Consider the following 25,737-nt stretch of genomic DNA (forward strand, 5'->3'; position numbering starts at 1 on the left):
GTGCAAAATGATTCACGGATCCACGGAACATGAAACTAGCCAACTAACTAACTAAAAAGGTTTCCACGTAGAGATTGCACCCCACGACGCTCGGATTACCGTTCATTACCCTTTCTGTTGAGCCAACCAATGCCTGGAAACTACGCTAACATAGTCGGATCATGTCTCGCCCGACCCGCGCCAAAAATTGTATGTTTTTCTAAACGCTCCGCCATCTGGAGCTCAGATTTCTGTTACTTTCATTTCTGGCCAAGTCCTGCACGTGCCATAAATTTGGAATAACTCGTTGATGACGAGTAGACGCGGTCCCCTTGCCAGGTTATTTCATGTACGCGCGCATGCACAACTCAGCATTAAGTGTGCCTCTTATGTACGGTAGAAAAATGTTCGCTCTCTCATCCATATGGTGAATTTATTGGAGAGTCCAAACTCTGTTATTTTGTTTCTACGACTGTTCTCGTACATTTACTTTTATAGCGTCCACACGAGTTCGCATATATGCAGATGGCGCGAAATATTTTTGGGAAATTTATTATACGGTATACCATTACAGAACCAAAGTAAATAATCATTCCATTACGTTACACCACCTAGGCCCCTCAACGTTACTACGGCAAATAAATATTGGTTTGGTTGTTTCAGCATCCTGTAATATGAACTGACCAATTCAATTATCAAGTCATAATCCCACTAACTGATCACTGTTAGCCGCTTTTTCCGCTTGTCCTCATATTTTCGGCATATGCTGAGCGGAAACCAGTTGTAGGTTCTGAGCAGCATACAGTGACGTCTTCGGGCTGCAACTGCCAGAAACCACATGTTAATCTCCTTAAACTATGCATTACGAGTTCTTTCAAAAACTTATTTTATTTGGTATTCATCACAATTTCTGTACAGTCTACGAAAAAATTAACATTCGGAAATGCTACTGATGAAAGACAATTAATGCACAAAAAAGAAAGTGGTCTATGATGTAACCTTGCGGGACAATACAAGCAACGAGTTCTAAATCAAATGAGGTTTTGTAGATTAATATAGAATTCCATCTTTGTGGACTCTCTTTGTTACCAGTTAGACAGATATCACTTTTTCATAATTTCTTACCATATTCTGATTCATTTTAAAGGAGCTTGTCATTGTCATTCCTTTGACAGAGCGCAGGACATATTCGAAGCCTGTAATTTATTGTCCACTCTCATTGTAGGTGTAGACAGCTTTCTGAGTGTCTGAAACCTATAGAAATCCAAATTGTGACTTTGACAGTGTTATTTGTAGTCGGATTATAATGAAGGTGATTTATATTACATTTTCTAAAATATTAGATAATTCTAGTAAAAGTGAAATGGAACGGAAATTTCATGGCGTTTTTAATTCTATTCCTTATACAGGGTGTTTCGAAAGTACACCGTTATATTAATTAAAACTTTCGGGCTGAATTGCTGTGGTCCATATATAAAACGGCATCTCCTTCCTGACTGCAATAAGGAATAGCTCACTACGCAGTTCAGTTGAAGAGGAATCGACATCTCTGAAAAGGGCAATCACAGAAGTTGTACAGAAAAAGATAGGTACAAAGAAGGTAACCGCGAATAAACCATGGGTAACACAATAAATACTGCAATTGATCGATGAGAGATGGAAGTACAAAAACGTTCAGCGAAATTCGGGAATACAGAAGTACAAGTTACTTAGAAATGAAATCAATAGGAAGTGCAGGGAAGTCAAGAGAAAATGCAGAAAAAGTGAAGGTATCGAAAATGAAGTGATTGTCGGAAGGACTGACTCAGCACAGAGGAAGGTCAAAACGACCTTGGATGCAATTAAAAGCAAGTGTGATAACATTAAGAGTGCAATGGGAATTCCACTGTTAGATGTAGAGGGGAGAGAGAGAGAGAGAGAGAGAGAGAGAGCAGATAGGCGGAAGGAGTACACTGAAGGCCTCTATGACAGGGATGACTTGTCCGATGACGTGATAGGAGAAGAAACAGGAGTTGATGTAAAAAAGGTAGGGGATCTAGTATTAGAATCAAAATTCAAAAGAGTTTTGGAAGGCTTAAGATCAAATAAGGTAGAAGGGATCGACAACATTCCATTAGAATTTCTAAAATCATGTTGTCGTGTAGAGCGTATGAAACTGACAATATACAATCTGACTTTCTGAAAATCGTCATCCACACAATTATGAAGGCTGCAAGAGCCGACAAGTGCAAGAATTGTCGCACAATCAGCTTAACAGCTCATGCATCAAAATTGCTGACAAAATAATGTACAAAAGAATGGAAAAGAAAGCTGAGGACGTGTAAGATAACAATCAATTTGATTTTAGGGAAGGCAAAGGCACAAGAGCGGCAGTTCTGACGTTGCGGTTGAAAATGGAAGGAAGACTGAAGAAATATTACACACGTTCACAGGATTTGTCTACCTGGAAAAAGCGTTTTTACAGTGTAAAATGGTGCATGATGTTCGAAATGAAAGGAAAATAGTTCTCAGCTATAGGGAGAGACGAGTAATGTACATGTATAAGGGCTAAGAGAGGATAATGAAAGAGACGATGAACGAAGTGCTCGGATTAAAAAGGTTATGAGACAGGGATGTAGTCTTTCGCCACTGCTGTTCAATCTACACATCGAAGAAGCAATTACGGAAATAAAAGAAAGGTTCAAGAGCGGAATTAAAATTCACGGTGAAAGGATATCAACGATAAGATTCGCCGATGACATTACCACTCTGTGTGAAAGTGAAGAAGAATTACATGTTAATTTGTTTACAAAATATGACAGTATAAAAAAATGGTTCAAATGGCTCTGAGCACTATGGGACTTAACTTCTGAGGTCATCAGTCCCCCAGAACTTAGAACTACTTAAACCTAACTAACCTAAGGACATCACAGACTTCCATGCCCGAGGCAGGATTCAAACCTGCGACCGTAGCGGTTGCGCGGTTCCAGACTGTAGCGCCTAGAACCGCTCGCCCACCACAGCCGGCATGACAGTATACATGTGATGTGCTACGACAGTGAAAGGAACCTGTGACCACTGGAGACAGTGCCACAAGTTCCTCCAAAAAGTCGTAACACAACACATACAAGTGTCACACCAACAAATGTAAATCCACCTGATGATGGAGGTTTAAACCTTTGAAACGCGTCGTGGAGATAAACAGTGACTGGTAACAGTAAACTTGTTCTTTCATTTAATGTCTATAACAGTCACGGTAAAGTCTAACCTAAAATGTTCGCATTTAAAGAATTGCATGATCTGCTGAATGGAATGAATAGTCTAATGAATGCATCAAATGGGTTGAGAGTATATAGAAGAAAGACGAAAGTAATGAGAAGTAGCAGAAATGAGAAAAGCGAGAAACTTAACATTAGGTTTGATGGTCACGATGTAGATGAACTTCAGGACTTCCGTTACCTAGGCAGCAAAATAACTCATGGCGGTCGAAGCAAGGAGGATATAAAAAGCAGACTAGAAATGGCCTTCCTGGGCAAGCAAAGTCTACTAGTATCAAACATAGTTAGCACTGAGGAAGAAATTTCTGAGGATGTATGTTTGGAGCACGGCATTCTATGGTAGTAAAATATGAAATGTGTGAAAACCAGAAAACAAGAGAACCGGAGGATTTGAAATGTGGTGTCACAGGAGAATGTTGAAAATTGGGTGGACTGATGTAATAATGCGACACGCTAACTTTCAGGTGACTGCTGATTTCATATATATTAAGAACAAATAGTATTCGTCCAGCTATATACTATTCTTTTTTTAAAAAAAAAAAGTTTGGCGTGTGAAATCCTGAAGAACCAATTCTGTGGAATGTACCTTACATGAGAAACTCCCCATCGCACCCTCCTCCCCCCTCCCCCCCTTTCCCACAGATTTAGTGGTAAGAGAGCCCAGTGGACACTCCATCAAAAAACTAAACACATATCAAGCATGAAAACAGGAAGAAGGTGTACTGAACTGTGAAAAAAAGCAAAATAAAAACAGTGAACGGTTCAAAGACAATAAGTACAATAAATAGCAACTTGTCTGAATAGCGGTATCGTGGATAAGTGGTCACGGTGTTTGACTGCTATGAGAGCGAGTCGTGTTCGAAATTCCCTCGTGACAATTTTTTTTCCGCTGTTCACTGTATTCAGATTTGTGTCTGTGTAGTTCGTGGTGTACCGTCCGTTTGCAACAGCGAGATGTAAGGGAGGGATCTATAATGATAGGTTCTACACAACTACTCTATTAACAGCCGAAAGGAAGGGAATTTCGAACGGGAACCGCAAACGTTTGATGACAAGACGACGAATCAACCGAATCCTCCACTGGAAAGCATGTCTGGTGGGTATCATACACGGCACTAGCAACATTGAGTATGTCATATGATAGGAATCTGTTACCGACGCACCCAATTTGTACGTCTGGTAAGTGAGTGAGATATGCCTCCTTGCCCGATTTAGGTGTTCGTATGAATGTGAATGCGATCATTCCAATGGAAATGATGAAAACATAATAGTTTGTCATATATGCTGCAACAAATGAAATCAACAGTTTCTCAATCACACAGTTTCCCTGTGCTGTGTCAAAACATATGTTTTTAACGTTTTTGAAGTTGCATTCCATTTTGGAAGTTTCGACTTTTGAATTCGTTTGTTGTAATATAGTTCACACCTGTTTATTTGTTGTTTTCATTTCTGTAAGACGTTTATGTAGTACCACACCTGCTTTCACTATTTATCACGTTTACTTGCGACGATAACGTATTCTTTCCACGTCACTCACATTCTATAACCAACGTACAGTATGACAACTGTCAAGACTACAGAAAGAGAACAGATATTTCAATGACCGGACGGACAGTTCAGAATGCTGTGGGGAAAAAAGTAGGAGGAAGTCCATCACCGTGACCACTTAACCATGAAGCGGCGACTGCTCGCATTCGCTCAATATTGCACTCGTTGACCTTGTACCGTTCAGTGTATCTGTTTTGCTTTTTTTCACAGTTCATTACACCTTCTTCCTATTTTCGTGCTTGATCTGTGTTCAGTGTTTGACGGGCTATTCACTGGACCCTCTTACCACTATATCTGAGGGGAGGGGGGTGCGATGGGGAGATTCCCTTGTTGGCAAATAATTTATATTGAAAAACAAGAAACAAAAAACGTTCATAATGATAACAAGGTTAATAAAACAGAAAAGTTCACACAAAAACTGAAGATGTTCAGAGGGATTCATATGTAGGGTCTGAGGAGGGGTGTTGAGTTGTTTCGGTGCATTGAACAGGAGCCACACCCTCTTATTATGCTTCGGGACGTTGTGCTGTTGAAAACAGTGGATTCCTTGGAGACCTATTTTTTCTGCTCTACCATTGAGATTTTCCTTTACGTTGTTGGTATAGCCTACATTTTGTGATTCATCGTGTCTTCTACAAAACATAGTTTTCCAGCAATTACAACACTCATACACTCCCACACCATCAGGGAACCCCATAGAGATTCTCCGTGGACCCAAGGTTCTTGCAGCAGCACCTCCGTGTTTTTTTACGCCCAATCATTCGCCTGCCCACGACCAGGAAATGTTATATTTACTTTCAATAGAATATATCCCGGAAGTCTTCCTTCTTGAATCTGTGTTCCTGAGCAAAATGAGACGTTTCTTCCGTTTCAGTTCACTGACGCAAAATTTCTTCCGAGCTACCCAGCCTCTATAACCGTATTTCTTGGAAGTATTTCTGACTATGTTGGCACGTATCATCTTATCCCTCTACTCTAAGTCCACAGACAACTTAGGAGCGGTGATTTTAGGATTTTTATTGATTCCCCTCGCGATAAACCTCACGTCTGATCGGTCATAAGCGAGGGCGTCATGTCCGTGACTCGTTTCCTCAATGTCTTGGTTACGCAAAAGCGATCTGTTCTCAATGGGCGCGAATTTTAGGCATAATAAGGTGGACGAACACTTTTTGAAGTAGCTTTTGTATGACATTCTCTATTTTATTAAACTTGTTATCACTATGTATTTCGTTTTTTGTTTTTCAGTAAATAAGATTTACTGAGATACATTCCACAGAACTGTCTCTTCAGATTTTGTATTCGCTTCTTTTCACGTGCCACAGACTCAATTTTTTTTTAAATACACAGCTAGATGAATACTTTTTGGACTCACTGTAGACATGGTAAATGGGCAATCAATACTTTCTGATACAGCAGCACGATCAAATTACAAAACCTACCAACAGCCTGAGATCCACTATTTCACGTACAAAGTGCTCCAGCTCAGTTATTCGCCTCGTATTCTAAAGCGGTCAGTACTGTCACAACGTTTACTATCGGAAATGGGAGCACGGCGAGGAATAACGATCTTCAAATTTTGTGTCTTCCTCGAGGCTCCACAGTCCGCAGTTTTCTTATAAGACTGGGTAACAGTATGTCGTCGAGTAAAGACCGTACAGGATGATCCATACAGATGACACAGTGGTTAATTCACTGGATTCGCAAGGGATGAGTTTCAAGTCCTCTTCTGTCCATCCTGTGGCAGATATTTCGTGCTTTGTTTCAGGTAGTGCAGGCGAATACCACATTGACTTCTTAAACAGGCCACTGCTGATTCCTTCCCGATCACTGTAATAACCTCTATATCCTCGAGACAGGGAACATCAACATTATTTCCTTAATTTCTTTTTTCTTTCCTTCAGCACTTTCTTGCCTTTTTCTTCATGCACAGATTAATAACTTTGTTCTCCACACTGTCAGACCTGTTTTCTGGTTAAACACGAGACTGTGGTCTTACCAGAGTGAAGGTTGATTTTACTTCAGATTGTCCGCAACTTGTGGTCTCGCGGTAGCGTTCTCACTTCCTGAGCAAGGGTTCGATTCCCTGCGGGGTCAGGGATTTTCACCTGCCTCGTGATGACTGGGTGTTGTTGTGTCCTCTTCATCATCATCATTCATCCCCATTATGGTCGGAGGAAGGCAATGGCAAACCACCTTCAGCAGGACCTTGCCTAGAACGGCGGTGCGGGTCTACCGCATCGGTCCCCTACGCATGGTCAATGAGTATGGGACGTCATCATCATCATCATCAATTGAGATTATTAAGATTAATACACAGAAGAACGAGAAAGAAAGTTGAGGATCTGCAGATGACGATGAATTTGGCTTTAGGAAGGGTAAATACGCTACAAAGGCAGGTGTGACGTTGCGCTTGGTAATGAAAGCAATACTTAACAAAAATCACGACACGTTCATAGGCTTTGTCGACCAAGAAAAAGCGTCCAACACTGTAAAAAGGTACAAGACTGAACCTTCTTAGTCACCTGTCTACAAATAACATCTTTTCAAAGTTTATTGGTTTCAGGTACTGGGTAAGGTATCTGAAAAAAAAAGAAAGTTCAAATGGCTCTGAGCGCTATGGGACTTAACATCTCAGGTCATCAGTCCCCTAGAACTTAGAACTACTTAAACCTAACGACACCACACACATCCAATTCCGAGGCAGGATTCGAACCTGCGACCGTAGCGGTCGCACGGTTCCATACTGAAGCGCCTAGAACCGCTCGGCTACCAGCGGCCGGCTATCTGCAAACACAATGACAATGTATTTAACTCACTCGACAGTAAATTACAGGCCGTCAATATATTCTACACTCTGTCAAAGGGATTTGACTGCGTAAATTACATTTTTAAGTAGATTACGATATTATGGTGTCACAATAAATTACGCAAAAAAGTTTAACTCATATTTGTCTATTAGGAAACGAAGGGCAGCCACAAGAAGGAGTTCTACATTAATGTGGAATAATGAAAGTAATGTTTCCTTTTGGTATTGTAATTATGTACATCATTGTTTCTTTTGAACTGTAGTGGATTATTTACAGCAGACTTCATGAGGGAATAAATGTACTGTGAAGCAGCAGTCAGAATGCCTAACTCGTTAAGCAGATATCTACAAGATGATCGTGTTTGAGTGCTACATATTATTGTTACAGCACGTTTTTGCGCAATGAAGATATCTTTCTTAAAGATGAGCTACCTCAGAACATTATTCCAAATGACATTACTGAATGTAAATATGCAAGATATGTCAATTTACAGATTTGTCCCTCCTCAAGGTTTGCAATGATTCTAAGTGCAAATGTGCTTTTTCCAATTTAAATTCCCATCATTAGGGACACCTAAGAAATTTGAAGCTTCCACCCTGTTTATCATTTCCTCGCCATGTGTTACACTTATCACTGGTGTAACAGTTCAGTTTTTACGTTATTTAAATCGCAAACAAATCGAAATAATGCTCAATATATTGGGTTTATTCATATTTTCATAAAAGGCATGAAAAGGAAAGACGAAGGAAATTTCTGGAACGAGGATTGAAAACACTATGAACGAGTACGTGGCAAAATATTTAATGTCGTCATTACTTCATCGAAATTTGGGAAACTTAAAACAAAGCCCTATGTGCAGGAGAACACATTTATTCTTTTAATTGACTCTTGGCGAGGACAAACAAGTCCGCAATAATACGAGGAGAGTTTTTAAGATGAAGGATTGACATCGTGCAATATTAAATCAAACGAAGGGCAGCCACAAGAAGGAGTTCTACATTGATATGTAAGACCTCATTCTAGTGCGAACTATTCATTTGCGCTGTCCCACCTCATGACCACAGCTTTTACTCCTGCACGTGTTGACAACGTAGAGCTGAGTTTAGGTTCGTGATTCTTGCCTGAGTATCTCAGTTAGTCGACTACTGCCCATTAAAAGTCAGTTTCCGGGATCGAGTCTCCGATCCGGCATTGAGTTTGAGCTTATTGAGTGTAATAATCGCAAGAAAACGTTCAGATAACACAGAGCAGTTGGTCCAACGATACATTTTATTATGTTTTTAAAAATGTTAAAATACAGAAGATAAAACCCAGAATCCTAGCCTCCGCAGTGATCGTGAACTATGAAATAATCGAGTACTTGTTTTCGGTACTGATGCTATTAGTATCTACATACAGCGTGGTTATAATTAAACTTTTGCTACTTGAGCCAGTGTAGGAAGAAAACTACACTACTGGCCATTAAAATTGTTGCACCAAGAAGAAATGTAGATGATAAACGGGTATTCATTGGACAAATATATTATACTAGAACTGACTTGTGATTACATTTTCACGCAATTTGGGTGCATAGATCCTGAGAAATCAGTACCCAGAACAACCACCTCTGGCCGTAACAACGGCCTTGATACGCCTGGGCATTGAGTCAAACATAGCTTGGATGGCGTATACAGGTACAGCTGCCCATGCAGCTTCAACACGATACCACAGTTCATCAAGAGTAGTGACTGGCGTATTATGACGAGCCAGTTGCTCGGCATCATTAACCAGACGTTTTCAATTGGTAGAGATCTGGAGAATGTGTTGGCCAGGGCAGCAGTCGATAATTTTCTGTATCCAGGAAGGCCCGTAAAGGCCCTGCAACATGCGGTCGTGCATTATGCTGCTGAAATGTAGAGTTTCGCAGGGATCGAATGAAGGATAGAGCCACAGGTCGTAACACATCTAAAATGTAGCGTCCACTGTTCAAAGTTCCGTCAATGCGCACAAGAGGTGACCGAGACATGTAACCAATGGCACCCCATACCATCACGCTGCGTGATACGCCAGTATGGCGATGACGAATACACGCTTCCATTGTGCCTTCACCACGATGTTGCCAGACACCGATGCGACCATCATGATGCTGTAAACAGAACCTGGATTCATCCGAAAAAATGGCGTTTTGCCATTCGTGCATCCAGGTTCGTCGTTGAGTACACCATCGCAGGCGTTCCTGTCTGTGATGGAGCGTCGAGGATAACCGCAGCCATGGTCTCCGAGCTGATAGTCCATGCTGCTGCAAACGTCGTCGAACTGTTCGTGCAGACGGTTGTTGCCTTGCAAAAGTCCCCATCTGTTGACTCAGGGATCGAGACGTGGCTGCGCGATCCGTTACAGCCATGCGGATAAAATGCCTGTCATCTCGACTGCTAGTGATACGAGGCCGTTGGGATGCAGCACGGCGTTCCGTATTACCCTCCTGAACCCACCGATTCCAGTCATTGGATCGCGACCAACGCGAGCAGCATTGCCGCGATACGATAAACCGCAATCGCGATAGGTTACAGTCCGACCTTTATCAAATTCGGAAATGTGATGGTACGCATTTCTCCTCCTTACACGAGACATCACAATAACGTTTCACCAGGCAACGCCGGTCAACTGCTGTTTGTGTATGAGAAATAGGTTGGAAACTTCCCTCATGTCAGCACGTTGTAGGTGTTGCCACTGGCGCCAACCTTGTGTGAATGCTCTGAGTAGCTAATCATTTGCATATCACAGAATCTTCTTCAATTTCGCGTCTGTGGCACGTAATCTTCGTGGTGTAGCAATTTTAATGGCCGGTAGTGTATGTACCGTGTGGTTAATCAGCTTCATAGGAATGATGTTCACACTGTGCGCTGCAGGATTTGTGACTTGCCGTTAGGTGGCGGTACCGCTACGGCGACGTAGGGTTGAAACATAAGTTTCAATGCTCATTACAGTTGCACGCAGTCAGAGTGGGTCTGAACAAGGTGAGTGGGGCTTTTCGAGTAAAGCTGTTTTATCAAAACAACAGCAACAGTGCTGCAGCTCTTCGCGAGTACCGATGCGTTAAAGGAATACGCAGAGATCCTCTTTTCGCAGTGGGGTTGAAGAACATGATTACGAAGTTCGAATTTACTGGCGATTTTGGAATTTCTCTTGGGAGAGATTGAGGGCCAATTACGCCCCAAATTGATGACAAAGTTACTGTTCCATGGGTGAGAATGCCAGACGTATGGTGCAATCTTCGAACAGTTCACAAGCTGTGTCACGACCGCTGAACATTCTATGGTTCACCATTCGAAACGTGAAATGGTATCCGTACAAACTTGACATGCAGACAGTCGCCACATTGAACAACGTTTGTATCCTGGAACAGAAACGTGGTATGCGTGTAACAAATGTTACACTCCCATGTGGAAATTAAAATGCAATTCTTTCAATGGTTTATTCAATATTTCTCTTACACATGTCATTACAAATGTTTCTACAAAGTTTCATTTCCTGTGATAAATCGATTTTCATGGGGGCCCTCTCAAGTAGCGAAAGTTTAACTACAACCAACCTATACATCTACATTTATATTTTACAAAGCATCGTGAAATACTTGGTAAAGGATACTTCCCATATCAGGACATCTTCCCATTTCACTCACGAATAGAGCGCGGGAAGAGTAATTTCTTAAACGACTGTTTGCGTACTATATTAATGTTCCTAAGAGAGCGAAAAGAAGGCGGTTGTAGTGTGTTCCTACATTCTTCAGTTAGTGTTGTTTCTCAAAACTTTTTAAGCATAGTTGGCTCCTGTCTGCAAGCGTCTGCCAGGCTGAACTGACACCTCGAAAGAGTCAAACATGTGATTACAAGTGGTGTTCTTTTTTGTATACGTCCAATATCACATGATAGTCCAGTTCGTTATGGCTCTCGCAAACTTGAGTGATAATCTACGATGGGTCGCACGAGTGCTTTGTGAGCAATCACCTTTGCAGACTGATGCTATTTTCCAAGTATACTACCTACTAATCGAAACATTCTATTTCTGATATCACACTGATTATCCCACCTAGGTACCTGTTAAAAGTGACCGATTCCGTTTGTGACTCATTGACATTGTAGACATAGTACGCTAGGTTTATCGTTTTTTGAAATGAACAGTCTTAAAAGAATTGCCAATCTTTTCTGCAATTCGCTATCTTATCCAAATCGACTGAATATGTGTGCAGATTTTTTCAACTTGTGCTTCATCATACCTTGCCTGACGAAAAGAGTGAGACACCTGAAGACACGGTCGGATGTCACCGTAACTTCGTACACGTACACACCATCGGCGGATATGTAAATGATCAGAGCGGAAATTCTCAGTGTCAGGTAGCACGGATTTTAAAGTGGATTAGTTTTATTCATATTTAGCGTTGTTAACAGGATAGGTAGGGTATATACGGGGCATCAACAGAATCATATGATGAGCGATTACTGTGAAGGACACGGAGATGCCGTGTGGTCTCGCGAGGCAGCGTTATCAGCCGCGTGACAACGTTTGACAGTTGTCTCGTTGCGGGTTTCCATTTGGCGAGATGACCTAATCGTGCAGTATCCAGATTTAGGGGACATCCGTATATGACAGTGGCCCGATATTGAGCAGAAATGGGAAAAGAGTGTAGCCATACTCGTCAAGTTTCCGATGGACCACATCTGACCACCAGAAGGGACAACCGTCGTATTGTGCACGTAGAACATCGTGACCCCTTCACATCTTCCCCTGTCATCCAAGAACAAGTAATGGACTCTGTGCAACACTGTGTGTCTTCCCGCACCATTGGTCGGAAACTTGCAGCAGCCGGACTAGGGAAACTGTCACTTGCCTAGGTTGCCATCTGGAAGGAGCCGTTACCGGGAAGAATGGGCTGCTGATGAATAGCGTCGCACTGTGTTCAGCCACGAATCGCATTTCTGCACTACTCTTGATGGCCGTCGTCGGCGAGTATGGCGGCAACCTGGCGAGAGGTCTCAGTCCCCAATGCTTTGGAGATGCACAGCCGTCGCAGCTCACTGAGTAGACTCCTGAGACACTAAACTCACATCCACCTTGCGGCTACGGTTCGAATTCCAGTCGGGTTCCTTTTCCATGTTTCACACGACTATTCCACAGTTCTCGTCATTTACACACATTTTGCACCACCCCGGTTCCCAGAATTCCTGAAGATAGACGTTGACTGTGGATATTGTATCACAGACACAGTCCCTATGACTGTTCAGAGATGTCACTAAACCCGCCCAAAGATGTAAAGAACCATGCATGAGCAGCGCCTATTACACGGAGGGGGTCCGACAGCCGATCAGTTCCAGTCATTCCACCAGGAAGGAGGTACACGGCTCGTGTTGTCTGTAATTCAACCATGCCTAGACGGTCAATACCGCAGTTCGATCGCGTCCGCATTGTTACTCCGTGTCAGAAAGGGCTCTTAACAAGAGAAGTGTCCAGTCGTCTCCGAGTGAACCAAAGCGATGTTGTTCGGACGTGGAGGATACACAGAGAGACAGGAACTGTCGATGACATGCCTCGCTCAGGCCGCCCAAGGGCTACTACTGCAGTGGATGACCGCTACCTACGGATTATGGCTCGGAGGAACCCTGACAGCAACGCCACCATCTTGAATAATGCTTTTCGTGCAGCCACAGTACGTCGTATTACGACTCAAACTGTGCGCAGTACGCTGCATGATGCGCAACTTCACCTCATACTTTCATGGCGAGGTCCATCTTTGCAACCACGACCCCATGCAGCGCGGTACAGATGGTCCCAACAACATGCCGAATGGACCGTTCAGAATTGGCATCACGTTCTCTTCACCAATGAGAGTCGCACATGCCTCCAACCAGACAATAGTCGGAGACGTATTTGGAGGCAATCCGGTCAGGCTGAACGCGTTAGACACACTATCCAGCGAACGCAGCAAGGTGGAGGTTTCCTGCTGTTTTGGGGTGGCATTATGTGCAGCCGACGTAGGCCGCTGGGGTCTGGGAAGGCGCCGTAACGGCTGTACGATAAGTGAATGCCATGCTCCGACTGATAGGGCAACCATATTCGCAGCATGCTGACGACGCGCTCGTCTTCATGGACGACAATTCCCGCCCCAACGTTCACATCTTGTGAATGACTTCCATCAGGATAACGACATCATTCGACTATAGTGGCCAGCATTTTCTCCAGGCATGAACCCTATCGAACATGCCTGGGATAGATTGAAAAGGGCTGTTTATGGACGACGTGACCTACCAACCACTCTAGAGGGATCTACACCGAATCGTCGTTGAGGAGCGGGACAATCTGGACCAACAATGCCTTGATGAACTTTTGGATAGTATGCGACGACGAATACAGGCATACATCAGTGCAAGAGAAGTGCCACTGGGTATTAGAGGTACCGATGTGTACAGCGATCCGGACCACCACCTGTGAAGGCCTCGTTGTATGGTGGTACAACATGCAATGTGTAGTTTTCATGAGCAATAAAAAGGGCGGAGATGATGTTTATGTTGATCACTATTCCAATTTTCTGTACATGTTCTGGATCTCTCAGAACCAAGGTGATGCAAAACTTTTATTGATTCATGTATAAGTGTGACATCATTTTGTCACATGACAATAGCCTATCATATCACTGTGGGATCCATTAAACTGCATGCATGTGTCTACAGGCCGCAGCGTGCACAACCATAACTGGACCTGTGGGAAATTCGTGTAGGGCGACTTCCCGATGGAGTAAATAAACGATGAATACGTCCACATTCTTTTGGTGCTGGGTGCATCCGATAACCAAGCTCCTACTGCTGCTGGTACGTATGTTGCACTGCACCCTCAAAGGTGCCATGCCGATAAGAATGTTTTGCGTCACCTGGAGTAACGCCTTCGTAAAACCGGCAATCTTCGCCCACAAGTAATGGGCAGAGGTCGTCCGAGGACTAGAAGTACTCCATAAACAAAGAACACGATTCTTGAAACCGTTCACCAGTCACCTCGGTGGAGCGCCCGTGATATTGCAAGACAGTTCCAGATATATCAAAAACCAGTTGTTGAAGTGTTGCATGATGAAGAGTTGCATCCATAGCATTACACGTTAACTCAACGCCATCGGCCAGAAGACCGCGTCCGGCGAGTACAGTTTAGTGAATGGCCTTTGCACCAAGCGGAAAAAAGCGAACATTTTAAAATAACTTGATATGGAATGACCACTCTAGCTTCACTCGTGAAGGTATTTTCAACTTCCACAGCGGCCATTATTGGTCGGAGCACATCCCACATTCACCCATGAACGTGAGTTTCGGGCACACTTTGGCATAAACCTGTAGGCTCGAGTCGTCGGAAGAGTGCTTTTGGGCCCTTACGTATTGCCGGACAAGCTGAATGTGCCATTGTATCGCACATTTTTTGCAACACTTTGCTTGAGGCTCTAGAAAATGTTTCACTTTGCGACAGCTATGGTTTCAGCAAGATGATGCATCGCCACACTTTGGAATGAATGTGGGTAACGATTTAAGTGGAGCGCTTCCAGGGAAATAGATTGGTCGTGGAGGTCCAATGTTCTGTCCTCCACGTTCCCCGGACTTTGATCCACAAGATTTTTATATGTGGGGACTCTTAAAGGAACACGTTTATAGCAGTCCACCAATTGATATACAAGACCTAATAGCCCGGGCGCATGCCGATTCGGCAATTGTAGATGCAGGTGTGTTGCGTATGGTGCAAGAAAGTATGATCCAGCGAATGGCGAAGTGTTTGCATATGCAAGGCGGTCGCTCTCAACATCTTCTTTAAAGTGAACGTACTGACCCTGTGAAGGTAAGTTTGGACGTCACACCTAAGAATGGAATTACGTTGAGTAGCTCAATTTGCAATGTAGTAGCCTACCTATGGTGTTTTTTGTATTTAACTGGATACAAACGATGTTACTATATCCACTAGTCTTTTCTTTTGGCTTTATTAGTATCGTGGACAAAACAAAGCGGTCGGTTACGTCTGTAAGAAATTCATGTTATGTCTTAATTCTTAAATAAAGGTAAAAGTAACAGAAAGAAATACACAAGATACCGCATTGTGAAGATGTAAACTGGATACAGTTTATGCTTTAACTGAAAATAAAAAGTTTCACGCGAAGCCACTCGAACATCGGCGAATCTGCATACCGTTCCCCCCCAGCGCTGTCTCGTCTCACTGAGCTAATGAGACAGCTATGGCACAACGCAGAGTTCATGCTATCTGTTCCTGGGGACGATGCAAGCAGTTACTGCGTTGTCAGAGCCTCGTTTTTTAAATCACATTTCTATTAAACCTATTGGAGGGACTAGATTTTATGAAGTACACTTTTGAGTTGAAATGGGATGAGGAATCGCATACTACTGTTAAGTAGTATATGTCGATGTATGTATGGAGACTGAGCGTTGAATGAAACTTTGCACCGAGGCCAGGATTCAAACCCGGGTCTAGTGCTCACTAGGAGGGTCTGCTAATTCGAGGACATTAATTTACTATACGAACAGCAAAGAACCTACAATACTTCACTGAGATACTCTTAAGTTAGTTCTACTTCTGCCGATGGCTGTCCTCCAAGATAAGATGCTGCATCCTCCTTACCAATAAATCTTCGGTCCACTCACAACTTTTTCTCGATACCCCACGTAATCGTAATTTTTAATAATTGTTGGTGTGGTAATGTGTCAAATACTTTTCGGAAGTCAAAGAACTCTGTCATCTGAGGGACTGCCTTGTTCCATGTCTTTTAGGATGTCACGGGAGAAGAATGCAATTTTGGTTTCGCATGGATGATTGAAGTGATAGGGGTAAGTCTTTCATTCACAGCATGGTCTTCGTGGATAGTCTTGTCTATAAGAGTAGAGACTTTATTTACCAATTACGGATACCTCCAACAAGAGAAGTACAATTCTGGTCATATACACCAGCTTTGACTCTAGGTCTCCATCACACAATCTATGCGATGTTCTACATATTTGCCTTTATTTGAATATGATCTTGACACGCTCAGCTGCCAGATTCTGGTCTTTTATTGTAATATGTCAAGCTCGATGAGTGTTAACGAAAATTGCAAATTTAGTCGTCTCGTTGAAGTTCACTAGTGTGGTTACATCTGTATACGCGTATGTACCGAAGGATCCCAATTCCCACAAGAGGAGTGTACTGGATATGCTTTTCTGTGTCCTCAGAACCAGGTCAAAAAAGCCTACAAACTGCCTAGAAGTGCTTCAATTTTTAGGGCGGAGACTGTGGAAATTTTGGGAGCAATCAAGTTTGTACCTTTCACTTCCTTCTTAAAGGTAGTGATCGTATCCCAGAGTGTTCTTAAAAATATTCAACGCCGAAGATGTAATAAAACAACTAACCATTACATTTTGGATGCGGTACTGGAATATGTTCGCTATAGATAGAGAGTCGCGATACACATTCTGTTGTGGATGCATTCCCACGCTGGAATCCGCCATAATGGGGAAGTTGACGTCTTAACGAAACAAGCTGCATCTACAAAAACTCAAATTACCGTATACGTACTTCTTACGTGAAGTTAAGAGCCATGGAAGGCAGAAGTGGTGAGAGATGTGGAATGTGTCCTAAATAAACGGAAAATGGATACCATGCGGCATTATAACCTGAAGTTTCTGCAAGACCTTGGTTTACAGGGAAACATTTGGACTGATCTACGATTTCCGCCATCGTTAGATTCCGCTTTAACCATGCCTCGTTTGATGTACAGTTGTGTAGAGTCAGTACTTATGGTTCCCCTGAATGTGAGTGCGATTCTGAGTCAGAAGCTGATGTAAGCTACGTCTTGTTTCCGTGTCCGAAATTTGACAATTAACGATCGGAATATTTGAAGACTTTGGTGAGTATGGCTTACTCCCTCCGTCAATCAGCGTCTTCTCTTTTGTTTTCTTAAGACATTCGCCTTTATAAAGTGACTGTGAATTTCGCGAAGAGTATAAGGGAAAATCTGTAGGTTTTTATAGTATCCATATTTTAATTGATCTGTGTCTCTAATTATTAAATATAAAAATGGTGTGAATTGAAAACACAAAAATGTCTAGTTTACTTGTCAGATTATTTGTTCAGTTCTGCAAATATGCAGTTTATCAGTAGATTTGTGTGTTCCCGTAAACATGTGTTTTCGATGGCTAAATACACTACTGGCCACTAAAATTCCTACACCAAGAAGAAATGCAGATGATAAACGGGTATTCATTGGACAAATATATTATACTAGAACTAACATGTGATTACATTTTCACGCAGTTTGGGTGCATACATCCTGAGAAATCAGTACACAGAACAACCACCTCTGGCCGTGATAACGGCCTTGATACGCCTGAGCATTGATCAGACAGAGCTTGGATGGCGTGTACAAGTACAGTTGCCCATGCAGCTTCAACACGATACCACAGTTCATCAAGAGTAGTGACTGGCGTATTGTGACGAGCCAGTTGCTCGGCCACCATTGACAGAGACGTTTTCAGTTGGTGAGAGAGCTGGAGAATGTGTTGGCCAGGGCAGTAGTCCAACATTTTCTGTATCCAGAAAGGCCCGTACAGGACCTGCAACATGCGGTCGTGCATTATCCTTCTGAAATGTAGGGTTTCGCAGGGATCGAATGATGGGTAGAGCCACAGGTCGTAACACATCTGAAATGTAACGTTCACTATTCAAAATGCCGTCAATGCGAACAAGAGGTGACCGAGACGTCTAACCATTGGCACTCCATACCATCACACCGGGTGATACGCCAGTATGGCGATGACGAATACACGCTTCCATTGTGTGTTCACCGCGATGTCGCCAAACACGAATGCGACCATCATGATGCTGTAAACAGAACCTGGATTCATCCGAAAAAATGGCGTTTTGCCATTCGTGCACCCAGGTTCGTCGTTGAGTACACCATCGCAGGCACTCCTGTCTGTGATGCAGCGTCAAGGGTAATCGCAGCCATGGTCTCCGAGCTGATAATCCATGCTGCTGCAAACGTTGTCGAGCTGTTCGTGCAGATGGTTGTTGTCTTGGAAACGTCCCCATCTGTGGACTCAGGGATCGAGACGTGGCTGCACGATCCGTTACAGCCATGTGGATAAGAAGGCTGTGATCTCGACTATTAGTGATACGATGCCGTTGGGATGCAGCACGGCGTTCCATATTACCCTCCTGAACCCACTGATTCCATATTCTACTAACAGTCATTAGTTCTCGACCAACGCGAGCAGCAATGTCGTGATACGATAAACCGTAATCGCGATAGCCTACAGTCCGACCCTTATCAAAGTCGGAAACGTGATAGTACGCATTTCTCTTCCTTACACGAGGCATCACAATAACGTTTCACCAGGCAACGCCGGTCAACTGCTGTTTGTGTATGACAAATCGGTTGGAAACTTTCCTCATATCAGCATGTTGTAGGTGCCGCCACCGGCGCCAACCTTGTGTGAATGCTCAGAAAAGCTAATCATTTGCATATCACAGCATCTTCTTCCTGTCGGTTAAACTTCGCGTCTGTAGCACGTCATCTTCGTGGTGTAGCAATTTTATGGCCAGTAGTGTAGAGTACAAACTCTGGAGACCAAATAACACAAAACAAGACAAAAAGGGACGTGGAGTTGTGCTCCAGAACCTAGGTTGCATTGTGGCCAGCGAGAAGCTGTTGGTGTGTAGAGGCGGCGCAACTGACGCGGCGCGTCCTGGTCTCGTTGCAGGAGCTGGACTCGCGCATCAGCTCGATGACGATCGCTGACGTGAGCCCACGCTTCGCCGTCAAGCGCATCATCCTGCTGTACGAGAACTCGCAGTTCCGAGAGGCGGCCAACTTCATCAACAGGCTCAGCCACTCCACGTTCAAGGTCAGTGTGCCACCGGCTTCCTGCTGCCTCGCTGCGCGTCCTGCGAATGTAGGCCTGGTTGTCGAGGTGTGTGTGTGTGTGTGTGTGTGTGTGTGTGTGAGAGAGAGAGAGAGAGAGAGAGAGAGAGAGACGAGAACGGTAAGGCGGCGGCGACGACGAGGAACCGGTTCCAGTAGCCGGCTCCTCTTTACTGCGATGGCACTGCCCGTTACACTGCTGAGACTCGTTTCAGATCTTGTTATACGTATAAATCACAACTTTGTACAGACTAACCAGTTACACTGTGTATTCCGACATATACCCTTCCACCAAAAAATCCCGTCTGTTTTGTTTTGTCCGCCGTCTTGTTTTCCTAGTCTATAAACAGTGCCAGTGAAAGTTATAAAGAACAGTTTTTCACAGTGAAGATAATGGGGAAACCAGAAAAAAATCAGGAACTGTAAAAAGAAAGCAAGTATATGCCAAAACATAAAAAACAGGAAAACCACAGCAAGTGGTAACAAGAAAGGAGATAAAAGCTACTCTTTGCTCTTAAACTTCAGCGAAATATGTCTGAGTAGAGAACAAAAAGAAAAAAAATATGTTTTGCTCAAGGCGGACTCCGTCCGAAAACAAATTTATTTTGTTTGCTCCTTGTTTATCACTCTACCCGTTGAAAAGTATCCGGACACCTGTTGGTTTACATTAATACCCTCCGCCTTTGTGACGGCTTGAACTCTGCTGGTAACAGTTTCAGTGGGGAATCTGAATGTCTGTGGAGTATTGGTAGCCCATTCTTCCACAAGAACTGAAGCAGGGAACGTAGTAATGTCGGAATTGGGTTCTGGAGCGAAGACGACGTTCTAATTCATCCCCAAGTTGTGCCATTGGATTCAGGTCGGCAACCTGGGCAGGTTGGTCCATTTCAAGAATGTTTTTGTCTACAAACAGTTGCCTCACAGATGCTGAAAAATGACGAAGAGCGTCGTCAAGCTGTCATCATCTCCGAACTATTTCTGTGTTGTACGCAGCATACAATGCTGTAACATGTGTTCATATTCGTCCGCATTCACCATTTCCTTAAGACAATAAGGATACCACACCCTGGCCACAGAAAACACCAACATACCTTAGTAGCACCTCCTCATCTACGTCTACAGGTCTACTCTGAAATTCACACTTAGGGCCTGCCAAAGGGTTCTTCGAACCACCTTTAGACCATTTCTCAATCTTTCCATTCTCTCCGTGGGACAAATTAACGGTTGAATCTTTCTGTATGAGCTCTGATTTCTCTTCTTGTATTCTCCCTTTGCAACTTGGCGGCAATAAAATATTTTCGCATTCAGAGCAGGAAGTTGGTGAATGAAATTTCAATGATCTTGCAGCAGCAAAAACCGCCTTTGTTTTAAAGATTGCCACCCAAATTCTCTTATCATATCCGTGACACTCTTTCCCCTATTTCACGATAATTTCATTATTGTAATTTTTTGACGTCCTCCGTCAATACTGTTTGGTAAGGAAGCCACACTGAACAGCAGTATCCTAACAAAAGACGGACAAGCGTACTGTAAGCAGTCTCTTTAGTAGACCTGCTGTATCTTCTAAGACTTCTGCCAATAAAACGCAGACTTTGATTTGCCTTCCTCACAAAAATATCTATATGACTTTCTCAATTTAAGTTGTCCGTACTTGAATTCCTAAGTATTTCCTTCAACTGACAGCACTAAAATTTGTGTAATTTATCGCGTGACTGAAGTTTAACGACTTTCTTTTCTTATTCACGTCGAAGACCTCATACTTTTCCTTATCCAGAGAGAATCGCCACTTTTCGCACCATACACATATAGTGTCAAAGTTATTTTGCAATTAGTTTTGATCTTCTGCATCTTCATCATACTCCGCAAGCCACCTAATACTGTGAGAAGGAGGGTAATTCTGATACCACTAACTGATCTCCGCTATCCTGATCCACACGCGAATGGCGCGTCGGAGCAACGACTGTTGGTAAACCTCTGTACGGCTCTAATTTCTCTAATTTTCTCATTGTGGTCATTAATGAGGTGAATGTGGGAGGAACTAATATGTTTCTGACCCTACGCGCAAAGTGCTCTTTCGAAATTTTAGTAGTAAACCTCTTTGTGATTCTCAGCGCCATTCTTGTACTGTCTGCCACCAAAATTTGTTGAGTATCTTTGCAACGCTCTCGCGCCGACCAAACGATTCCGCGACGAAACGCGCCGCTCTTCGTTGGATATTCTCTCTGTCTCGTTTATCAGTCTTACCTGGTAACGGTCCCAGAGTAATGAAAAATAAGAATCGGTCGAACAAGCGCCTTGTAAGCCACTTCTTTATATTTTCTTAAAATACTTCCTATGAAACTTGCTGACATCTATTTTCTCTACTATTTGTAATATGTGGTGATTCCACTTAAGGTTGCTATGGATAGTTACTCCTAAATATATTACGATAGCTACTGTTTCCAGCAATTTGTCATCAATAGTATAGTTACGCAACTGTTGATTTCTTTTCCTATATAAGCGCAATATGTCACATTTATTTACTCTCAGGGTCAACTGCCACAGCCTGCACCATTCATCAATCTTCTGTAGGTCATTCTGCGAATTGCTACGGTTTTCTGCGTTGCTATTTTCTTATAGACAAACCGCATCATCTGCGAACAGTCTTAAAGAGCTTCCGACGCTTTCTACTAGATCATTTATATACATTGTAAACACTAACAATACTACTGCACTTTCTTGGGATACTTCAAAATTACCTTTACATCTGTCGATTTTGTTCCGTTAAGAGAGACGTGTCGAATTCTATCTGGGAGGAAGTCTTGAGTCAGTCTCAAGTCTGGTCCGATGTGCGATAAGCTCTTACTTTTTTCATTAAACGGCAGTGCGGGACGGTGTCAAATGCCTTCACGAAGTCAAAGAACACCGCATCAACTCGGGCGCCGTTGTCTACAGCGCTATGAATCTCATGAAAGAACAAAGGGAGCTGAGTTTCGCAGGAGCTCTGCTTGCGGAATCAATGTTGATTTTTGCATAGGGGATTTTCGCTGTCTAAAAACGGCATAATCCCCGCCCACAAAACATTTTCCATGATTCTACAACAGACTGATGTCAGCGATATAGGGCTGTAATTGTGTGCATACGCCCCACGGTCCTTCTTGAAAACGGGAATGGCCTGCGCTTTTTTCCAATCGCTAATTACCTTTCGTTGCTCCAGTGACCTAGACAAACTGATGATAGAAGGGCAGCAAGTTCTTTCGCATGATCTTTGTAGAATTTTATAGATATCTCATGTGGTCCTAATGCCTTCCCACTAACAAGCGATGTAGTTGGTTTTCCATTCCGCATTTGTTTATCTCAATATCTGCCCCTTCGAAGTTAGTACGATGATTGAAAGTAGGGATTGTGTTACGATCTTCCGAGGTGATTCGGAAGACCGAATTAAGTATTTCGGCCTTCTCTCTGTTATCTTCCATTTCGGTGACAGTATGGTCACCCAGTAAATGAATACAGCATTACGAACCGCTTACTGATTTTACAAAAGACCAAAACCTCTTGGGGTTCATACTCAGATTGGTTGCAAAAATATTATTTCCAAAGTCACTGAATGCCACTCTTATACTCTCATTACTCTAATTTTCGCTCCGTACAGCTATTGTTCGTCTGCTTGGTTTTGACTTCTCTTTGTTTACGCAGCAGTTTTCTAGCACTGCTATTAAATCACGGTGGGTCTTTCTCAATCCTTAAGACCTTCCTTGGAACGTACTTGTCTAAGGCATACTGAACGATGCTTTTGAATTTTTTCCATTTGTGCACTACACCTACGTCATCAGAACTTAGTATTCAGATACTCCGCATCTGGTATCCTGTCACTGTTGCTAAGCAAAAATATTTTCATACTACTACGTTTCTCAACATTCTGGTAAAACCAGTAAACATAGTTGCTATCACAGCCTTATGATCACTGATATTTTCCTCTGTGTTAACTGATTCGGTAAGTTCAGAGCTAATGCTGGGATATTTCCTCTGAAATGGCACCGTCGATTTCCTTTCCCAGCTTTGCACAATTCGAGCTTGTGCTACGTCTCTAATGACCTCGATGTTGACGGGACATTAAATCCAGTCTTCCTTCCTTCCTTCAAGCTCAAGGCTGTTGGTTGTTTGGAGATCTAAGACGTTACCTTCACAAATTGGCTCTCTATCTGCTCAAAGTAATTTTCGGACAAGGCATTCAAAAAAATGTCTCACGATTCCCTGTCTGTGTCATCAGTTTTGATAGCATGATCCTCCCAAGCTGCACCTGACTAGTTTACTACACTGCAGAAGACAGCATCACCTGCAAGCAATCTAGGAGGGTTGCGCAGTTTGTCTCCTAAATCTTTTATATAGATTAGTAATAGCAGAGAGGCTATAACATTTACCTAGGAACGCCAGATACCTCTTCTGTTGTACTCGGTGATTTTGGGTCGGTTACTACGTACTGTGACCTTTCTGACAGCAAACCACGAAGCCAGTCGCACAACTGAAGTGATAGTCCACAGGAATGTAATCTGATTAGTAGTCTCTTGTGAGGAACAGTGTCAAAAACTTTCGGGAAATCTAGTAATAAGGAATCGATGTGAAATCCTCTGACGATAGCATTCATTACTTCGTGCGCATAAAGAGCTAGTTGCATTTCACAACAACGATATTTTCTGAATCCGTGCTGACTATATGTCAATAGATCGTTACCTTCGAGGTAATTTGTAATGTTTGAACAAATTATATGTCCCAAAATCCTACTACAAATCGACGCCGGTGATGTGGGTCTATAATTCATTGGATAACTTCTATCTCCTTTCTCCAGTATTTTTTTTTAATTTGTGGTAAGTTCTTATGGGACCAAACTACTGAGGTCATCGGTCCCTAAGCTTACACAGTACTTAATCTAACTTAAACTAACTTACGTTAAGGACGACACACACATCCATGCACGAGGGAGGACTCGAACCTCCGATAGGGGGAGTATTGGTGTTAACTGTGCAATTTTCCAGTCTTTTGATACGGATCTTTCGCCGAGAGGATGGTTGTTTGTGATTGCTAAGTGAAGAACCATTGTGTCAGAATTCTTTGAAAGAAACCTAATTGGTGTACTATCTAGACCGGAGGTGATTTAAGCTGCTTCGCTACACGACGGATATCTACGTCTAAGTTACTCGTGTTAGCATTGCTCTACATTCGAATTCCGGAATACACATACTTTGACCTCTTTGGTGAACGAATTTCGGAAAACCGTATTCAGTAACTCCGCTTTAGTGGTGCTGTCATCAGTAATATTACCATTGGTATTGCGCAGTGAACGTATCGATCGTGTCTTGCCGTTGATGTACTTTACATTCGACTATAATCTCTATAGATTGTCTGTCAGATACGGAGACAGAGTTTCATTGTGGAAGCTATTAAAAGCATTCGTTGTGGAAGCTATTGAAACCATCTCTCATTGACCTCCATGCTGAGTTTCGAGGTACAGTAAAACATATCCAATCTTGGAGATTTTGTGTTCTTTTAAATTTGACACGCTTTTATCGCCGCACTGCAGTAGCATTCTCGCCCGTTTTGTGTAACATAGGGATTCAAAACACACTGTTATTAATTTATTCGGTATAAGCCTCCCAATCGCCACAGATGCTATTTATTTGAGTGGCAGATAACGTTCTCCAGGCAAAAACCAAACCCAAGCCGTTCCTGCAGACTACCACAGGGTACAGCATGATTCATCACTCCAAATCAGTTGTGTCCGGTCTTCTACTGCCCAGTGACGTCGCTCTTCAGACCATTTCAGGCATTGCTTAGCATGGTCAGTGGCAATTTGTGGCTTAAGAGAATATGCTTGTCCATCACACCCCATCCATTTTAACTCCCTACGTTCAGTCATTGTCCTAGCTGGACTGTTACTAACACTTCCTTGCGCTGTTTTCATACGATTTTTTTTTTACAATCAGCCTCCTCAATGCTCGACGCTCTTCAGTTCGTGAGGTCTACCTGGTCACGGTTTAGCTGTTGTTGTTCCTTCTCCTTTCTAGTTCACAATCACATCACAAACAGTGTCCTATGCACACTCATACTAGGTTGTTCACCCGAGATTTACTTCGTCATAAAATACGGCTGGAGAAATTGAAGAATCACACATCACCAACAGTCGGCTTGCGCAGTTCTGATAGGGTTCAGTTGTCCCTAATGTATTTGTTACTCAGGTGACAACTAATGACTTGTC

At 42.9% G+C, this 25,737-nt stretch overlaps 1 protein-coding gene across 1 annotated transcript in view; it reads left to right on the forward strand.

The window, feature by feature from the left end:
- Window positions 1-25,737, forward strand: part of LOC124788960 — a 400,179-nt gene that overhangs the window by 48,238 nt on the left and 326,204 nt on the right. The window contains exon 4 of the mRNA XM_047256249.1: window positions 19,345-19,488. Coding sequence (XP_047112205.1) covers window positions 19,345-19,488 — 144 coding nt within the window. The remainder of the gene's footprint in view (window positions 1-19,344; window positions 19,489-25,737) is intronic.

This window comes from Schistocerca piceifrons, chromosome 3 (genome assembly GCF_021461385.2).
Source record: "Schistocerca piceifrons isolate TAMUIC-IGC-003096 chromosome 3, iqSchPice1.1, whole genome shotgun sequence".
NCBI classification, from domain to species: domain Eukaryota; kingdom Metazoa; phylum Arthropoda; class Insecta; order Orthoptera; family Acrididae; genus Schistocerca; species Schistocerca piceifrons.